We start from the raw sequence: 21,732 nt of genomic DNA, 5'->3' as shown, positions 1-21,732 counted from the left end.
ACAATGCTGGGAAAAGTTAAATTTTCATATGTATTTAACCTCAGGATATTTGATGCTTCTTATACAGAGAAGAAAAAAAGATTTTTTTAAATTGACCAATTTTTCACAGAATCATTAAAAATTGTTATTTACTCAATATGTTTTTGTAATTTTTCACATCTGATGAAATTTCTGTTTCTTTGAATTATTTTAAAAGTTTGTCATGTTAAGTGTAAAGATGCTGAAAATTTGCATTAAAAGACTTACAGCCAAAAATGTTATTTCTCCCAACCTGGAGCCAGTTCTATTGTGCCCTCACCAATTGTGCTTAAGTATCAGAAACTCTGTTTAAACCAATATTGGAAACATCATGCTTCAGCTTCTTTCTCCTCAATTTGGAAACCATTTCTTGAGTTTCTACAACTTAGGCATGATTGTATATGGGTGAAATTGGTTCCTGCAATGATTTGGCTTTCCATGGCAATGGCAGAGTGTAATTCTTATTAATTAAAGTTAATAATCAATGTTTGTTTCTGCTGTATGTCAGAAATTCTTTTGAATGTACTTTGTTTTTGGGAAGTATATCCTAAGGGTCTTTACATTAATTTGACTGTTTTGTGTAATGAAAAGAGCTTTGTGTTAGTGTGCTAAATGTAATTTGCTTTTACTACATGATTTTGTAAATATTGCTGCTAATGTTTCTCTTTTTTAAAGGAAAATGTCTTTCTTATAAATCAATAACACTTTAATGTGGTTTTTCGCACACACATACAAAAAAATATTATTTAAACATTCTGAATGCTGAGTGGAATTGCTTGATGTTTGACAGCCTCCACTATTTGAAGTGATTTAATTCTGTGATGGCGTCACACAACCGAGTGCTCACAATATGAACAGTTGTTAACATTAACAACATCATTGTCTACTAATGGTCACTTTTGTTTGTAGCCCCCTCACTCGACCCTTCCTCTAGTTCCCCGAGCTCAAACCGTGAAGCGACTGCTGCCTATTTTCAAGCCCTCGAAGAGGGCCGCCTTTCTATCCCCTCCACACAGTCTCCGCAGTGGTCACCACAGCATAAGATGTATGGAGTTGGCGGGAAAGATATATTTAATAAGGTAATAACATAACTGCTGTCACTGGGACGGTGGCCAGGACATCAAATACACAGAGATGGCTGGAGATATCTTGTATGAAACAATAATAGCCTTATTGCTAAGCTAATAATGCTTAATGAGTTTTTTTTGCACATAAAGGTAGGGAACCTGGGTGTGGGTGTATAATGAAAATGAGACATTCTTTAAATGCAAACAGTGAATGAGGATTTTTATTTTGTATGAGGTCTGTAAATTTTGCACTGAGGCCTTTCCTTGTAATTCTTGCACTGAACTTCAAAGTTCCTGTTTAGGAATCTTCTCATTGTATAAGTGCATTAATGTAATGCTGTATTCACGTGGAAATTGATTTAGAAGAAGGTATTTGGGGCAGAAAATGGAAAAATAGAGAATTTACTGATGGGAAAGGTTATAATGAGTATAGTGCTAGCATGCCTTGATTGAAACTGCTCCAGTGCACCACAACAGACAAACTGTGCCACAGAAGAGCTGAAGGAGCACATTGACAAGGGCTAAGTCTCACTGTATATGGTAGCTTGAGCCTAATAGGTCTGAGGACTAGGTCAGTCCAAAGTTAGTCCAGTCAGTTAACACAAGTTCATATTCAATATAAAAAATGTCAGTCTTCATTGTTCATTTATTTATTCATTATTTATCTATTTATCATTATTGAGTTAGACTTTTACAGGGGATGATTACAATATCAGCTGTTAATTATGCATTTTATTTGGTACTTTATTGTCAACTGTGTGTGCCGCAAGTACTATGAAATGTTTTGGTGTTTGATGTTTATATATATTGATGGCTGAATGGATCTGTTCCCCATGGTCGGCTTCAGTTTAGTTGTGCCATGTGAGGTGTTATATGTCCATATTGTATCAGTGTTTAGTAAGTTCTATATGGTGGTTTTGGTTAAGTTGAAATCAGATGCTTATATAGACAAACTGTTTGTAGTGGGTCTCCAATATGGAGATAGTTCACTCTGATTAGCTGCATGAAGTACTGAATTTCAGTGGGGATGACTCTTGAAATAAATTTTGATGTCCTGAAGGTGAGAGATGACAGGTTAAAAGCAACTCAATCTGTATAATTTTTTCTTACATTTATAGTATGTAAACTTTCCTTCCAGACTTTAGAAGAAGAAGGCCTTAAACATTACATCGATGCACAATGTCTACAGCGCGAGATAGCCGAGGCCAACGACATGACCCAGGCCGAGATAGACCAGGCAGCACGTGACCTACTCCACAGGTCACCATACTACGACCACCTGGGTGGGTACAGCGCACAGGAAATGAGGGACTTCAATCAGTATTCAACGCCAGAGGACAGGGGTGATATGGCAGATACAGCAGAGAAAAAGAATGATCAGACTAATTACATCACAACTGTATAGCGCTTGTGCAATATGGCCACCCCCTGTGGTGGTCTGGTGGTTCTAGAATTCTTTTGTTTGCAGATGCTGCCATCAGATGGCAGCAGTGTGTGTGCTATTCCCAGCCCAGCTCCATATAGCACGTGTGTGGGCAACACAGGAGACGTCTGTAAGCATTCCCTCATGATGAAGTGAATGACCTTTGGTGACCTTGACATTAGTTGGATGACCTTGCCCTTGTATGACCCTGACCTTGGTTGAAATGACCTTGTAGAATACAGAGACTACGTTTGTCATGTAAGAAAAATGGTGGTTACCATTGTCAGCACAGAAAATGAGCTTTGGGTAAAAAGGTCAAATTGGTGCTTTTTAAATGAAGACTTTGCAAATGTCCAAGAGGAAAATGTTATTGAAGTGTGAATTTTTCATACAAATTTCCTTCCAGCTGTACATAGTTTCAAAGAAAATATTTGAGTACAAATTTGAAAATGCTTGCTAATTTTATACAGCATTGATATATATCTTATATAAATAGGATTGTTGACAGATATTTTATTCAACAGCCCTTTGCTTGAAACCTCCGTTTGAGTGAAGTAATATTGCACACTGTTTAAGACTGTAATATGAGGATTGTTGTTACATGTGATAGATATTATTGTAAGGAATCATCTCTTTTTTATGAAAACATGCAGGCACATGCATTAGTTGCTGCATATTTCACCAGTTTTTAAACTTGAATATTCATATAATAACAATAGTTAGATCTTTCAGTTCATAGTCCTTAATAATTGAGGAATCTCATTGTTGTTATATTAGCACATAGTGATAGCTAAGATATGCCTGGAAGTTGTAGAAACCATGAATGCTTTGTGTTTTGTTAAGAACAAGAATGGGAAAGAAAAATAACATTTTGTGAAACCTTTGTGATGTTCCTGTTTAGACAGCAATTTGTTTTTTGCTATTTGGGATTTCATTTGGTTTTGTGTGTATTTAATTTGTATATATAACTTTCTTTTTTTTTCATTCTTATTTCTTATAATTAATACTTCAGAATCTCTTTTTAATATCCTAGACAGGTTAATTATTTATGGTAATATTCATTGTTTTTACTTAAGCATATAAGAAGTGCCTGTTTCACTTATATTCTTGCTTCAGTAGTTTTTTCCATGTGTTAAAAATGAAACCTTTTTTATTCTTCTTTCTGTTTTGGACATAGATATGTTGACTAATGCAGAGGTGCTTGGGGTTTCTAGCTGATTTGATAGAAATTCAATGAAGCAGTTTCATGTACACCATAATTTAAAATAGAAATGGACTGTAAAAAACAACATTTGAAGTGAAAAAAAAATTGTGTAGCCCGAGTTTGTACCAAAAGGCTATTTGGTAGCCATATTAATAATGCTATATTTATTAGCTTGATATACCAACCTCCCACAATGAAAATAACACAGATGTAATATTTTACAAGAAAAAAATCTTTCATCTTCAACATTGAGATACGTAAAACCAGTTGTCACAAGTTAAAGCGCATGCAGACAATGTCTTGAAAAAGGTTTTGTGTAATTGTTCTGTAGATGGCAGCACAAGTAAAGCAAGAGATTTTTGTCACAGCAACTTATTTACTCCAGGTGCTAACTTGTATGTACAGGCTGGAGTTTGCTCCAAGAGGTATGAGGATGGTAATTTTTCTTTTTGTTAGCATTACATGACAGCTTTTAATGTAATTGTTTTTATTCCTTATTGTACATGTATGTAGGTACAGACACATGATTTAGACATCAATCCATATGTGATATAGGTATGTGAATTTGGACGAATATGTTTTCTGTTCGACATTTTCAGATTGCATAGTGAGTATTTGTTTTGCTTCTAAGCATACAATGAAGGGCTGTGCTCTTTTCTTCTGGATTTAAACATTTGTCTTCCGAGCACCAACTGAACTAAAAGCGGTGGAGGTTGAAGAAGCCTCCAGGACCTGTTCTTTGTAATGGAACAGGAAGTTTTCTACTTCTCTGGTGCAGTGATATGTTGGTGCATTTTATAACTGATCAATCACATTGTGAAACAGTAGACTGCAAACTTTGTATTGTTTGACTTTGTATTGTGATGACACTTAGATATGGGTTTGATATTGTGCAACTTTCTGCACAGCAGTTTGCACATTTTTTTCTCATTAATGGTTATTGTCTTATTTATTATAACATTTATAACACCACTCCAACAGTAGCGTTGTGTATTTGGTATTGAAACAAATTCTTTTCACAAATAGCCCAAGTATTTTTAACTTACTATTATTCTTATGACTTAATAGTATGCATTAAGAAAAAACAACAGAAAGTTTAAAGAAACAAGGGCTGCTGATGTGACAGGAATATTGCACTTTTTTTCCTACTTTTAAGTCTTAGTGTTGAAGTAGTGTCACACCATGGTCAATGCTCACTTCTTTGTGCTACTGTATCATGTTAAAGGTGCTTATTGTAAGCGCCAGTTTTTTATGCTACAAGATATACTAAAACTTATATAATTTTTAAGGTATATTTATAAGAAAATGGGACAGTCAGATAGAGGAGGGGTGGATACCTATTTTTACAACACGTCTTGTTATGTGTGATGCGAAAACTGTATGTACTTAATATTTTTAACATTCACAGTTTGAATGACACTCATTTAAGTATTGTTAATCTGGAATTTGGTCATGGAGTTCAGTAATAGAAACAGTGCAGAATTGAGAAGAGTCTTATTGCTAACTAGACCAAATCTGACTACCCTTAGCTGAATTAGGAATCACATTATGTATAGCAGTTTCAGACACATTTTTACTTAAGCTCTCTAGTTAAGCCTGGAGTCCCCTTGCATTTTAAAATCCTTCAAGGATTGTTTATGCGTGCAATAAATTGAAGAGAGTTGCGACAACATTGTTTACAGTGTTTTCAATTATTTAATAGCAAGTTCATTATGTGTACCAGATCGGCAACAAGTAACATTTAAAGCGGAACTTGAGACTTTATCTTCTCATTTGTGGTAAGTTATAAAAAATACAGCAATTTACAAAATACATTAACAACATATTTCACATTTATTAACATATCACCAATAATTCACTCTTGTTTTACAAGATATAACTTAGACAATAAACAGTCCTGCTCTTTGATTCTAATCTTAGATCTGAGTTGAGTAAAATTTAGAACAATCCTGACCCATAATTGACCAAAAGGGATTCCATGGGATTTTTAACCTGGTTTGGTCAAAATTGTTATATTTTGTTCTAATTCTCACATTTCAATGACGATCACCTATTTGGTAAGACGGTAAATGGTTTCTTAACAAAAAAAAAATGTATTTAGGTATTAGGCATGATGTTTTAACCATTTACCACTTGATCATTTGTGATCAAGATCATGTCAAGGGCTGAAATATAATGCATCAATCTATTCAGAAACAGTTTTCTTTTTAATTACTTATTAATTAATTACAAAAGATGATGAAAACCTCTAGTTCACATTTGTTCCAATGGGTAAGATACCATAAGGTGTGGTGCTAACAAAACCCTATCCTAGTGTGCACTTGGTGCTCTGGAGATGAATGAAAACCACCCACAGTTGGATCTGGACCATTTCTTTTCTCCATCTTCTTGGTCCTGCATGACTTTCCTGTACCTTAAATAGCATAATATTATTTCTTTACCACAATAAGGCCAGTGCCTCTCTCCTTTTAAATTTAATACTATAATATAACATTAACTTACTGACTTACATTATAAACCCTATAATTTTTAGATGAAACCCATCCACGGCTTGCCTTAAGACAGCAAATTTTGCTACCTGTAGACCTCTCTCTAACTTTAATCCTTCAAAAGAAACAGTAGATCAAAGCAGTGCAGTTATGGCACTCCACCCACCCAGGTTATGTCAATCCTGCAGATTGTGTGTCAATGCCTGGGTTTGAAAAAAAGCTCTTCACTCTTTTATGTTGACCTTCCATACTTTCCTCTATCTGCCTTTTTGCCTCACACCTTCAACTGTGCCTTGGAGCTTTTTTTTTTTTTTTTTAGAAAGAACCATACACTTCTCATTTTGCTTATACTTATTATACTTATAAAACAAACCAAACATCCTGGTTAATTTACAAGTGCACAACCATGAAAACTGAAGGTAGAAAAAAATCCCCAACTGAAGTGAGTCCATATTGTAGTGAACTTGGTATGAACCGTAAAGATTACAACAGCAACAGTGTATATACAATGTACAATAATACTCTGACAGCCCATCGCTGAAAAACTGAATGAAAACTGTACAGTGCTCAATAATGTGTGCTTTACAACATCACTGGACAAGCTACATGTATCACATTGATTACTGAATCATCACTTACTAGCCAATTACATAAGCCATTATTTCATGAACTCTGACCTTAAATTAAAAGAAGCACAAAAGAAAGAAACTGTTCATAACAAAAACCTTGACATTTGTTCATTTACATTAAATTATTGTCCTTTTTTGATGTGTTGTCTTGGAGAATGTGACCTTAAGACAGTCTAAACACTATGAATACTGGAATTTTACCCTTTTCACTCAAATGTTTTCAGCCAAATGATTTTTAAACCAAGAAAAAAAGCCATCACATAACATTTCACATTGTTGACACTTGCCCCGACAGGGAGGCGCCACCATTTCAAGTTTGAACAGATCCATAAAAACCACTCAGTCATAAGTTGTCAATCCTGCTGATCTCTTTTATCCAGGAAATGAGGCTATAAAGCCAACCTTGAAATTTTCACAAACGTACATAGCAGTCAGAATAAGATTACTTGGTTTTCTAATAATCTATAAAGACACCAAAGTCTGTGAAGGCTGTGTACGTGAAGAGGTCGTCATATGTGCCACAGATGCCCCATTGACCGCCTCTTTCCTCGTTAATTCTTTGTCAGCCTTAATCTTCAGCCATTGGTCCCCCAGAGCTTTTGTAAAGTGGTCATCCACAGAACCAGCTAAAATGTCCAATTGCACAGGTTCCTTCTTAGCTTTAATTTCTGACCAGGTGCTGTTTCCCAGAGCTCTGGCAAAGTGATCGTCTACAGAAGCTGAACCTATCATAAAATAAACAGTACAACAATGATACAATTCTGGCTTTTTTTTCCGAAATTACATTTGGTCAAAATGTTTTGATCAATGCTTTTAAAACTCTTTTAAGTTAAAACTAACTTAGTTGGCTCCAAATTCAAGAAATTTTAGTGATGCTTTCGTCATATATTTCAGTCAAACAGGAATCATGTATCATAAATGCCTTATCACTTATCCTAACTCGCAATGATTCCTAGAGTCTATGTCTTAAACTATAAGGAAGCAAAATTGCTTCATTTCAAGCCATCATCAGATGTCCATATTTTATGTCTCATGTAACCCACACACCAACCTGCTATTGAGATGCTGCACTCAGATGATGGCGTCGTGGAGGCAGAGGAGGAGAGTGGGGATGGTGTTGCCATGGTGACTGCAGCCTGACTGAGGGGTGGTCCTGATGCTGAGGTCGGTGATTTGGTCACAGGTGACTTGGACAGTGGCGACAGTGGTCCTGGAGGTGTGGAGGCGGGAAGGTAGTCTTGGTAGCTTTTCCCTAATGACCGTCTGAAATGCTCCTCAATCGCTGGGTCGCAGAGGTCAACTGAAAGAAATTCACATTTCAATGAACATTTAAAATCTTAATAATAATAATGATAATAATAAAACAGTTGAACAGCTGCATTACTGAGAAGTTTATCTTCAAAGATGTATTTGAGAGGATATTGAAAGGTAAGTCCAGGGACAAACTTGTGTTATCTTTGTCAGAGCATATCCTAGCATATTCACAGACTGATTATAGGCAAATACCAGGTGAATAATGGTGGAAATTTTTTGGTGAAACTGACTGTGATTGTGTTGCATAGTTTCATAAGCTATGTATATTCAATAAACTAATAATTTAAGGTTTTATTTGTCAATAGTTATCGAGAACATTAACTGAAATTCACCAGCCAATATTTCATATGCTGACAAACTTCATCAGAGAAATGAGGACTGTGATAGGTAATACAAAGTATTATTCCTTGGGTATGCTGCATGTTGGTTGACTGTGACTGCATTTTGGAAACTTTTACTACATGTCCAATGGAACTTGTGTTTCATTTACTTACATAAAACAATGGATCTAACATTAAATTTCCTAGACCAGATTTTTACACACAAACAGTCCAAACAAAAAGCCTTGAACTGACCACTGACCATTTAAAGCTCTTACTAACAAAGCACACCCACCCTTCTCTCTGCAATAACAATCATGACATTCTAAAGAGGAGCAGAGCACATTCAGAGCCATATTAAGAGCACTCATCCCTGCTCTAAAGTTCATGGTACCCCAATATAGACAGCCATCCCATACCTGGCATAACTTTTGCCTCCAGGAAATACCTCCTAAATCCTGCCAATCCATTTTAAGGTCAAATCAATGAAAATACATCGTTTCAAATATTTTCCATTTTTATCATAAATGCAAACTCTTATTTATTTGTAGTAGATCCTGACCAGCTATTCAGCATGGCATGGCAGTATGAGTGTTGTTGGTGGCATGCGTGGCATTCACAGTGTCACTGTGGAGGGCATGGGATGTAAATCAGATCTATAAAAATCTGGGAAGTAAACTAGAACATCTGCTTTTATCTGTGGCTGGTGAAAAGATATACCCTCAACCTTGCCTCCCACCTCTGACTGCATACTGTACATTTCTTCCTACGAGGGTGGGCCCACCAAAAATCCAATAACTTTTGAAAAAATCATCTTATCATGCTGATTAACCTGCCTTTTAATTAAATAATGCTTCTGGTATATTTTTTCTCAAACAAAACATGACACTTATAGTGGGAACTTTGCATACTTATATATAAAAAACACCAAATATTACACAATTTCCATGAAAATATTCCAATCATGATGGGTCTGAACTCAACCTGCCTTTTTATCAAATAAAGCTGCCTAGTAAATTTAAAGAAAAACAAAAATAATGTTTGGCATTTATGAGGTGAACAAATGTGTTGGAAAGCACAACATGAACAGGCAGAGGTATTCTGAAGATGTACAGATATAAAAACTATAAGAAGGGTTTGATTGTTTATGGGTGATAACATTTGAAACACACTATCAATATATTTTTCTAGAAAACTGCGGGCACCTGCATGTGTGATAATGGAAAGGGAAATAATATATATATCTATATATATATAGCTAATAGATAATACTCACATATATTGAAATAATATATCTATATATATATATATATAGCTAATAGATAATACTCACATATATTGAAATAATATATCTATATATATATATATATCTATATATATATAGCTAATAGATAATACTCACATATATTGAAATAATATATATATATATAGCTAAAAGATAATACTCACATATATTGAAATAATATATATATATATATATATATATATATATATATATATATATATATATAGCTAATAGATAATACTCACATATATTGAAATAATATATATATATATATATAGCTAATACTCACATATATTGAAATAATATATCTATATCTATATCTATATATATATATATATATATATATAGCTAATACTCACATATATTGAAATAATATATATATATATAGCTAATAGATAATACTCACATATATTGAAATAATATATATATATATATAGCTAATAGATAATGCTCACATATATTGAAATAATATATCTATATATATATAGCTAATAGATAATGCTCACATATATTGAAATAATATATATATATATATATATATATATATATATATATATATATATATATATATATATATATATATATATATATATATATATAGCTAATAGATAATACTCACATATATTGAAATAATATATCTTTAACATAAAGAAAAATATGACATTTGACTATATAGTAAAACTGCCCATGTACACTGTACAAACCTGAGGTTTCTATTCTTCTGGTCCCCGCTGGATATGGAGGAGGTCCGCAGTGTGCACATGTTATCACGGACGGCCTGTGCTGCTGCTGTAGTGGGGACACAGGCGATCGCGTCGTGGTTGATAAATTAAGAGGTGAAGTAGGGCTGTTGAATGAGCCAGCACCAGCAGTGGTGCTTCCATTATTACAATGGCCACAGAAGCCAGTTTGTGCGTTGGACTGAGCTGTGGTGTGTGTGTGATAGCTGACTAGTGGAAGGTTGGTAGGCCGTTGAGGGCCCTCTCCTGATGTGTACATTGGCTGTCCATTGAAACTGGAATATGGTCTGTAAATCAAAACAAACAATGGGCAAATTAAGAAATAAAAGAATGGATAACTTGTCTGAAGTCTCTCTTTAAATTCTTATTCTCTACAGTTTCAAAGCATTTTATACTATTACAAATTCATTTTCTGTTAAACTTTTTAAAACTCTTTGGGGACATTTTTCCTCAAATGCCACTACACCTTTTATATTGTAATGCACAATTTAACACAACAACATCTCCGGTTGCATGTGACAAAATGTCAAATCTGACAAAAACTGGCCAGGCAGCCAAATACTGCACTACAGAAATGTTTGGTGTGAGTCCAAATGGACTTTCTCTTTGAACAGGCTAACACCACATCAAAACCATTATTCTCATCTCTCTGTGTACAGCTGGCCATGACAGTGAGACAAAGTTACAGCTACACGTACTTCAAAGCATACTTGCATTCTTACGCTAGTTTCAATTATAAATTATGTGCAAGTGTCACTGTTCAACCTCCACCTCTGGCATACATGTACAATGTGCACTAGACCTTTCTGTAGCAAAAAGTAATTTTCTTGGAAATTTTAGCACTTTTCTTATCCCCTTATCCAAAACTGCTGACAGAGAAATGCCACCTATAAACCCTGTTTTCAATTTCTAAATTTTTAATCCTGGTGTTTGCGAGGGAAATGATTTTACCAATTCTTCAACAATTACATTTCATATAGTTTTAAAGTACAGTCTAGCCTGCTGTATTATTGTATAACAGATATGAGGCATCATTGGAACCAAAACATGGAAACATCCAAGGTTTTCCTGTCCAAATAAACTCCTACTTCCTTCATCAGAACCCGAACAATGGGTGATTATGCCACACTTAACCAATCATTACATATTACTTCAAGAAACATTTCCTGGCATTACCTAAACCTGAAGACACATGACCACCCCATTAACATACCTGTGTGATGACCTGTTTTGGTGACAAGACAAGACACCTGTACATATATAGGGACCTTCCCTGTTATATAACAATTGTTTTGACACCCTTGCCCTGTGTCCATTAATTAACACAATGCCACTAAACAATATCAGTCCACTCAAAGACAGCACAAGGACAAAATGTCTTCATAAACATTACTCAGACCACTTACATAGGTTACAGTTATTCAAGACATTATTTCATTATTTCATTAGAGGGTATATTTATTCTTCCAAAATAATTGAGGAGCAAAAAATTTGAATAGCAAATACTTTGGAAAAGATTACATATTCTTACAAAAGCTGAAAGTAATTCCAATTCAACATATAATTTTATTGAACAAGAATGACTACACTGCTACAAAGACAATATTTTAATAATAAAAGCAAGCAAAAATGTCTGTGAGCAATCCTAGGTGAATAAGAATTGCGAAAAATGAATTTACAAAAAGGGCATGTTACCACATTTTCAAACTAACATGGCCCCCGGAAAAGCACATACCGGTATAATCACAACTCAACTTGAAGACCCCCTGCTGTAAGGCAAGGTTAAAAAGCTGTGGCATTAAATTTTTGGTATCCTTTGTATTCTTTTTTTTTTCATTCTTTTTCTTTGTTTTTGTTTTGTTCCAAACAAACATTCCTAACTCTGACGTAATTTGCTTGGTGAATTATTCTGCCTTAAAAACATCCTGCTTTCAGTTACTGATGGAAAGCAAAGAACATACAGGAATGTTTTTAAAAATTATTTACAGGTTTTGTTTATAGAAACTGACGTTTAAAGAAATGAAAAAAACCAAAAGTAATTTTAGCTTGGCCAAAGCAAGCCTGAAACAAGGTGCTTGCTCTGAATTCTAGTGCATAAGTTACCATCAACACCCATCAAATAAGAAAGTTACTATCATCACTTCGACTCACAGGGTGCATCAAATAAAGTTACCATCTTCACTTTGACTCCCAGGGTACAATATATTTGAAACTAAAACAAACTATTTACGTTTGTGTGCCCGCACACTTCCTATCCCCTGTCCTATCTCTGTGGTTTGCTGCAAACTGTAGCATAGCGGACATCTCCTGACGTCCTCGCCTCCTTTCCTCACGCTGCATTCTTGTGGGAAGTTGTTTGGTAGGAGAACTGGTCTTTGTTCTATCATGTTCCATCACAGTGGTTGCTGAAAATATAATAAAGGACAGTCACTAAAATGCTGGATGGAAATCAATGATAATATGTATATTTGAGAGTTAGTAGTGTGTTATATGTAGTTTAGCACCAATGTGTTTTAAACTAAAAAATATGAAACTGAATTAATCAAAAAGTCATTTACAGTAAGTTTTTCTCTTTCTTTCTTTGAAAAATTTTAAAAGTGTTTTCAGTAAACAATGCAAAAATTACTGATAATTTTTCCTCCCCAACCAATTTATGCACATTTCTAAAAAGAAAAATAAATAAATAAATAAATAAATAAATAAATAAATAAATAAATAAATAAATAAATAAAAATAAATAATGAATAAAAATGAATCAATAACAATGAAAATGGTATTCTGGCACTAATTAAATACTGAAGCAAAAATACAGGAAGCCCTGCTAGATATATGTATACATTTAAGTCTGGAAACTTAACAACATCTCTTCCTTCAATGATAGTCAGTTGTGTGTGACTACTTTTTTTCGAATGAGTGAACTTAATTTGAATTTGTATTCAAGATTTTCAATTTCATAAAATATCACTTTGTTATCTGCTTCCCCTGGCAATGACCATAATTATTCCTTTAAGTTACTTGTGGTGATTTACTTCCACTGAACTTTCTACTTCTCTTTTTTTTCTTTGTCTTTTACCAATTATTGCATACTTCCAAAGTCAGGCATCTCCCCCCCCCCCCCCCCCCCCTTTTAATGTTAAAGTGCTTGCTTCAACATAAGAATTAATATCTACAAATGAATTACTCTTAATACCAGCTTCTTTTATTTATTAAGTAATTCCATGAACATAAAAAAGTCAATATTTTAAAGAACATATTTACTAAATCTGTTATTAACATGATGGCAAAACAGAAACAACTTATTTTCAATTTGTCATGTTTTAAAAAACAACAAATTGTCATGTTTTAAAAAAACAAACCCCCTTTTATTCTTTACCCGAAACCAAACTTAATTAATACCTTATAGTATTATTTAATATGCAGTGTACAGAGTAAATAATTAATCTATTCACTTGCAGTCACTTGATGTCCAAATTTTTTGTAAACATCAACTTTTATACATCAAAACTTACTCTTCTCCACACATGTATAACACACGCATCCATAATATGACATGGTTTAGCCTGGATTTATCTGCATTTCATAACTTAATGGCAAAGAGATGACAAAAAGCCCCACAAGCCAGCAGAGGCTATTTTAGTGATACAGCCTGACCACTGTGTCTCCAGTGAAAGCATGGAGAAAATGCTTCACTTTAGCCAAGAAATGATGTCATGTGGAAGCCAGGATTTACATCTATTCAGTGCAGGGCATCTTCAGTATACTGTTGGAGGGGCAGAAAAAAGTGGCACTAAGATTGAAAAGCATATGAACTTGAAGGACTATATGTACTAATAATTGAAATTCATATGTCTAAATACAGGGAAAATGAGCCTGACTTGAAATATTTTTAGACTATAAATCTTCCTTGTGTTTTGTCTAAACTATTTACTGATAAATCTCTAAAATTGTCATCTTTCACACGTATAGCCTTAATTTTTTATTGCAAAATTTATAAAACTAATCAGCTTTCTATAACTCTCAAATGTGTTCCAAGCAATACTGTCTACTGACAAAATCTTTTTCCAAACATTATAAAGAGAACACTTACTTTTTTTGCTTTAAAAAAAGGATTTTATTCTGTTATGAATACAGCATTCTGTTATGCATGACAATATCACCAATGGCCCCTGGGTATAGTTGCTGAACTATTTGAAAGCCAAATATTTCCTTGAAGGAAGAAAAACCTTTTTACAACAACAAGGCCCATGCACCAATCCAAATGAAGAATAATATCCATTTTTTCTTATTTTCACAAGACCTCAAGTTAAATTAGGTACATTCTTTGTAGCGCTACTAAGAAATATTTTCTAAGAAAATTATTTAAATATTGACCTCTAAATCAAGATTTTTTTTTGCAATACAATATTTTGTTCAACTAAAAAATCATAACACCAGGTTTCTGAATGCTTTTACTTGATAAGCATATCTTAAATAAATAGAGGATCTCTATGACAAAACATACAAATAAAAAACACTTCAGATAAAACACTTATAATACCTGAAATAACTAGAGGAAATGACTACTATTTCATCTTGTTTTTGAATAGTAAGAAATATTTTCCTAAGTCATAACAGCTCTATGAATACCACAGTTGGCTAAATGCCAGGCATGCATGCATGCATGCTCAAGGTTCAACAATGCACATGTATATAACTATCTCCCACTATCCCCCCCCCCCCTCCTGATCCCATACCTTCTTTTTCAGTGCAGTCTACTATCCATGAACTGCTAGCAGCAGATATGAACTGCGCACACACAGAGTTCATCTCTGTGTCTTACTGGAGCTGTACAAGCATGTCTGTGCAGCCTAGATTATAGAGGTGCCTCAAAAATGAGCATGGCATGCGAGAACACCCTGTTTTAGTCACCCACTATCAAAGAGACTGGTATGCTAGGTATGCAGCCGCTCTCCTCCTAATGGCAACTTAACATGATTAGAAAAATACGGGTATTCCAGGCTAGCCAATCACTACGCACTCGCTGGGGCAGATGGATTATCATTAATTTCTCCCAGCCTATTATATTCTGTGATTGACACGAGTTGTGAAATTGTGGCTAAAACGAAATCCTTTCTTGACGTGCTTGAATTACACAAGACTGAAAAGATTGTGGGATTTTTTTTTACCTCAACACTTCCATGGGTATGAAATATGCACATCAAATAACGGACTGTAGGAAAAAGGTTTCTTTGTGCAGAATTTCATGAAAAAATTGTTATAAGCCTTTTGAATGCATATATGTACTAAATTTTTTTTTCTAAAAGAAGTTTTTTAATGCACTAATAAATATTGATAACTTCCTCTATCTCATGAAATCTCAAACAACTTCCTTCTTTTCACTTCTTTCTTTGCACTATATATATATATTTATATACACACACTTCCCTGTATTTCATTACAATTACTTTTGTAACAGTCAACATAAAAATCTTGTTTTGTTTTTCACATTTAAAAAAAAAAAAAAAAAAAAGAAAGAACATTAAATTAAAAGATGTAGATAAATGCTAACAGATATAAACTATGTTAATGAATTCAATCAAAGTAACATAGATTTAACCATTTAATACGTAAGTTTTTCTTAACTGCTCATCACAAACTGACTTATTGATTGGTAGACTATATGGCAATTTGCATTCTCTTCAAAGTGCTGTATTAAAACTTGACGCTCCAATTACACAGAGCAAGACAGTTACGGTTTCTCTCATACAGATATCTTTCCTCTGCTATTGCCAGTTTTAAGGCTTGCTCTTGAGAATGTTCACACAAGGATAATCTCCCACTTTTGTAATGATCGGACAGATTTTGGTTCCCTTTTTCATTTTCATCATTTTCATGTTTTAATTTACATTTTTTTTTTTTTCGTTTTTAACATGCAAATATCTTCATGATTATCAATTTCATTTCAGCTGTGCTCCTATCATTAAAACATCATTTCATTTCTATCTTTTATTTTCTGTCCTGAGAAAGAATACATGTAACTGGCATTTAATCTCTAGACACAGTGTCCAGCAAAAAATTCAAATAAATAAACTACATGTAATCATGATTCACCAACACCTCCTTCCTTTTCAGAAAGCAGATGAGGCAGAATAGTGTGTCATATAAAACTTCATCTAACACGTCAGAAAAAGGACAAACAATGACTGAGAAAGCAATTTGTTTGCCACATTTAGGTAGGGTGTACCTCATTCAAACAAGGGCGGAGTGAATAAACATGCAAGGGTAAGGGTAACTTTTCCTAATTTAACATAGAACACAAGAAAACAATTGTTACAAATGTACTTTTATAGTTAAAAAACAGCATACTAAAGTTGTGATCTTCAAATTATACAACAATTTATTCCATTCAAGTTATAAACACTCTCATTCACACACATTTTTGTAGGCAGGACTACTACACTGTCCTGCTGCCATCTGGTGGCAAAGGGCAATAGCCTGCTGCCATCTATTGAGAGAACGAGTAAACTGATTTAAACAGGTACAAAAACCATAATTTAAGAAAAAAATGTGTGGTATGAATGCATGTCTAGACTAGAGTGCCATCAGGTTGAAGGTGGCTACCACAAAACACTGGCATCAGTTCCCTGTATTACCCATATTTATAACAAAATTACCCTAAGTTGCCCGCTGCCTTTATCACTGCTATTAGTATACATATCTGTGCCTGCATACATGCCACAGCTGACATTGGTCACTATTCTGCTTCATGGCCACCCTCATCATTATGGCAATGCCATACAAAAGTAATGACATATCTGACTAATATTATGAGTATATAAATGCATTCCAATTAATCAAAAGAGAATAAATCCCTAGAACTAACATTCTCATTTTTTCAAATTGTTTGGTGACTGAGAAAATGAAAATGGTTTAATTTGTTCCCATTATTATTCTTTCAATGAATTTAAAAATCTCACCTTCCTTACAAATTTGCTACAATGGAATTATTGTTCCATCAACAGAAAAAATAACACTTAATAAATCTACATTATGTTCTTCACAATGCCTAAACTAAAGAATACAAATGAAAGCTTTCCCCACAACTCTGCTTTCTCGGGCATATTTTAATATTCAATAAAACATTTTCAGGTTAATTATAACACAATACTGCTTTGATATGAAAGCTATCTGAATATTCTGAATAAAACTGGTATGATTTTCAAGAAAATATGATGCTGGGCCCTAACAGTTCTGAGTAAAAAAAAGTTGTTTGTAACACAAACACAGACACACACACACAAAGGAAATTTAATCAGTGGTTTCCTTAATCTTTTCTTGGGTTACTTCCTTTTTCAACACTTTCAAATCAGAGTCTTCCTAAACTGACACAAATTTAGCATACACATACTCAACACCGCCTCAAGTTGAATGAAATCACATTTCATTGGCTCAGGTTCTGCAAATAAATATTCACAGAATATCCTCACAAATATAGCAGAAACTACTTTGATTTTGCTTTTGCACAAATGCAAAACAGAAATTGATAAGTCAAACGCTTAGGTAATATTTTTCCTTTCAGTTTCCAAACTAATTCAGATACATTTCTTGAAATTTTACCACCACACACATATGCAAACAATGTCAATTGCAACTTCTGATGAAGGATAAATTTTCACTGGAAACACACACGATGCAAATCTTTTTTTATCATTCATAAACATTCCTGGTGGTAATAAACATCACATGGCAAACATTCTTTTTGTATCAAAAACACATAAAAATCAAAACCATAACAATAACATGCCACAAAATTTCATTAATATACCTGGGAGAACAAAGGCTTTCAGCTATGGAATTTTGTTCATGTTCTGATCTGTGCTCAGTACATGGGCTTGCACTTCCGCCAGAGTAAGAGGTTATGTTTCCAACAGCCTTTTGCCTATTTATTTGTGGACAAGATAACTCAAAATTTGCTTCGCAATGTTTGGGGGAAAAAAGTAAACAATTCAAATGACTCCAGGTCTCCTAATTTTTTTCTTAAAGGGTGTAATAGCAAACAAAAATTGTCACACTGGCCTCTGTTGAATGAAACAGGCTGCCAGTGATGCTAAAAAGAAGACTTCAGTCTTCTGTTTAACCATCTTTATTTATCACTAATAAACGATGATACAAGAGAAAACATTGCTTGAAAAAAATAACCACTAAATAGTTCTGAATAATGTACTAGTAATGAAATCATCTATGCAAATATATTTGGTCAATTTAAGCTTGATTTAAAAATTATCTTTTTCTTGGTAATTGAGCTGCTGGTGTGTGTTCATGAACTTAATTGCAGTCTGTAAACCGTACCAAGAGAGAGAGAGAGAGAGAGAGAGAGAGAGGAATTCTCAAAGATAAGGATCAGGTTTATCTTTCTCCCTTTGAATGCGAACAATTTCTAATATGATGAAAAGGCCATAATTTGAGGTTTTCAAATTTTCCTGCTGCATACTATTGTAATGTTTTCACTGCTGCAAAAGTAATTTCCAACCACATTTTACCAGTCTACTCAGTGACTGCTAGGATCATATTACACCCAGATCAGGTAGCCACACCAATCTATTCTATAAGTCACAAAAAAGGCTTACACATATTTCTTTTTTTCATCACGATAAACACCACGCAGTGACAACACACAGTCTCTTGAACATGATTTGTTAAACAATTTTGGATAAACTAATTTTCATCAACTGCAGCAAAGTCTGTAAAATATGTGTATTTATGAAAATTGGCATGTAGACCAAACAAGATAATAATTTCACAGAAAAAAACTTATGTTCCTCCAATCATGAATGAAATGCCCTGCAATTTCAAATGCCTAATTCATTCAAAATACTTCATGACAACCAAATTCATCAAAAAAAAATGTGATCAAACTTTTCAGAATATGAAAATCCAAGTAATCATTTTATTCAGATAAACCAATCAAACACTTAATCTACTCAATCACATTGCCTGAAATTCTGACAAACTTTCCCCTACTTTCATCTCAATTTTCATCACATATAGTCCCAATTCAAATTCAATATAAAAGCCCAACGCATACCAATAAATTGATTGCATGCCTTTTCTTTGTCTGCATGTTTTACACCCAGAGGCAACAGCAACATTGAAAACCTGGCGCAAAATCAAGAATGGAAAACACAGTGTTTTCTTTTTTAATGATCTGCCCTAAATAGTTTGAATGTTTGAAATGCACAGAGAAGGGGTAAATAACTAGAACATTTTTTCTCTTTTTTTTGCATGTGTATTCAAGTTATGCGCCAACCAAACCTCAAAATTAAAAACAGCAGCTGGTACGACAGGAATGTTATAATTTGAATTACATAATAGTATATATATGACAATACAATATCTAAACATTTGTATTATCTAAATTGTTCTCAATGACAATCACAGTGTGATCATAAGCTTTTCTACTTTTGTTACATCCACTGGTAAAGTTAGAATTGAAAATGTTTAGTAAGGAGATGTCTGTCCACTACTTGTTAAAACAGAAAGATAATGTTTGGAGATTGGGAGGGGCCATATTTGCATACGAATGTGAATTTGTTTACTTGTCTCTTTTTTCAGGTTCATTAGACATTATCAATGATCCACAATTTTTTTGTTAAACAGGTCTATGTATTTCACTTTTTGTCATGCTATATGTACAGTATGACCAAACAAGGGGAAAAATATCCAGGTGCTATATATATATATATATATATATATATATATATATATATACTTTATAGTTGCTAATATGGAAGGAGAGGAATAAATTATCTGCTCGGTTCAATAATTGGTTGGTGCTGGTAGCAAGAGCGGGAATCACCCTGAGATGCTTGAGCAGTAACACCTTGACAATTGAGCAACAGAATAAAATCAGAAAATACTGATATAGATACTGTAGTTGAGCGAGGTTAGCAATTATTGAAAGTGGGGTAAATAATTAGATGCTTTATCTTCTCCAAAACCTTTGTTTCCTTTTTCAATTACTATACATTTTTCTCTAACCATTACTCCTCAAGCTTTCTGAATTTTGCACCATCAAATTATTTATCTTTATAAAAAAAAGGGGGGGGGAGGGGGCAATTAAGAGATGTTGGTGGAAAATTAGAAATTTCACAACTAATTATTGGGTACAACACATGTAAGTTCTCTGACACCCTGAACTCACTGAATCAATTTTCAATATTTTTTCAATTTCTATTCATCATATTTGTCTTTTATTTAGACATCTACATGGATGAAAATACTGATTGGATGTCGGGAAAAAAAAAGAAAAATAGGATGTAAAAACTAATATATTGAATTTGAACAAGCTAGAGCATAGTTTAATGTATATGCCTGTCAACACAATTACATTCTGGGCATGTGTCCAAGTCTAAACAAAGGAGTCGACATTGTGTTTGAGAGGGACGCACACCCTTCAAGTACGCAGTGTCACAACATACCTTGACTGCTTCTGCTAGTATCTTGAACCATCGAGGCTGCTCGCGACAGAACATCTAGGGGAGTTTCCATCGCAGCTCCCAACATACACAGTGTCCAATGATCGAACCCCGTCACACTGGTGAAAAATAAACAAGAAGCAGTGTTAAGTTCACAGCATTTTAACATCAATCGGAATCGACCTTAAGCCGCCAGGTGAATCAAAACATTGCTTGACATGCCGCCCCCCGAATGACGCTGAGGGTTTCACTTAAAAATGTATATTTTCACTTACTTAAGTTTTAATTTTGATTCCTAAATTGTCTCTTGTCACCGACAGTGGAAATAGTTTGTTGATCCTGGTGGCTGGTTTTCAATACTGGCAGCTTTTGTGAAAATCACAGAAGAATGAATGGAATGTGATAAGCCATGTGACCCCAGGTCGGCGGCTGCGATTGGACAGACATTTCTAGCAGTCGACAAGCGAAATTGTTCGCATTTTTTCATAAATCTAAAAAGAAACTTCATTAAATGGGACGCTGATGCATATCCATTGTAAAATAGAGCAAAAAAGAAAAACGAAAGCGTCTATTTAACATATTAATGCCAGGTAGACGAAAAGAAAGAACGAAAAATACATTCCCTCACCTCCAGCTGGTTTTAATGACCTTGACCTTTGAAGCAAAATAATAAAGAACAGAATTCCGTCAACATTTCAATGTAGATTTGGAATGTTTTACTTTTTGACATAATAGAAGAAGATAAAAATAAATGTCAATGTTTTGTCATTATTCAGTTTTGTGTCAAAG

The 21,732-nt window shown here is 33.9% G+C and overlaps 2 protein-coding genes across 27 annotated transcripts in view; one reads left to right on the top strand and one right to left on the bottom strand.

Annotated features, from left to right (window-relative positions):
- The window catches only part of LOC106176729 (muscle calcium channel subunit alpha-1), a 148,665-nt gene extending 143,283 nt beyond the window's left edge, over positions 1 to 5,382 (top strand). For 24 of the 25 annotated variants that reach the window (XM_087014903.1, XM_087014902.1, XM_087014899.1 and 21 more), the window contains 2 exons: positions 928 to 1,097; positions 2,224 to 5,382. In XM_087014903.1, coding sequence (XP_086871029.1) covers positions 928 to 1,097; positions 2,224 to 2,490 — 437 coding nt within the window. In that variant the 3' untranslated portion in view covers positions 2,491 to 5,382. The remainder of the gene's footprint in view (positions 1 to 927; positions 1,098 to 2,223) is intronic. The other variant, XM_087014906.1, reaches the window with a different exon arrangement.
- A 140-nt stretch (positions 5,383 to 5,522) lies between these two features.
- On the bottom strand, positions 5,523 to 21,390 carry LOC106176732 (uncharacterized). Of its 2 annotated transcripts, XM_013559238.3 has the most exons (6): positions 21,219 to 21,390; positions 20,947 to 21,062; positions 12,720 to 12,894; positions 10,454 to 10,776; positions 7,882 to 8,130; positions 5,523 to 7,555 (listed from the first exon to the last, which is right to left on the bottom strand). In XM_013559238.3, the coding sequence occupies exons 2-6, from the start codon at positions 21,029 to 21,031 to the stop codon at positions 7,293 to 7,295; spliced, it is 1,095 nt and encodes a 364-aa protein (XP_013414692.2). In that variant the 5' UTR covers positions 21,032 to 21,062; positions 21,219 to 21,390; the 3' UTR covers positions 5,523 to 7,292. The 2 variants fall into 2 exon arrangements, with proteins under 2 accessions (XP_013414692.2, XP_013414693.2); XM_013559239.3 differs by lacking the exons at positions 20,947 to 21,062; positions 21,219 to 21,390 and adding an exon at positions 15,223 to 15,409.
- Positions 21,391 to 21,732: the final 342 nt, after the last annotated feature.

The sequence above is a fragment of the Lingula anatina genome, chromosome 6, assembly GCF_051362555.1.
Source record: "Lingula anatina isolate TDL-2025a chromosome 6, LinAna3.0, whole genome shotgun sequence".
Lineage (NCBI taxonomy): Eukaryota > Metazoa > Brachiopoda > Lingulata > Lingulida > Lingulidae > Lingula > Lingula anatina.
This window is presented reverse-complemented; position numbering and strand designations above follow the sequence as displayed.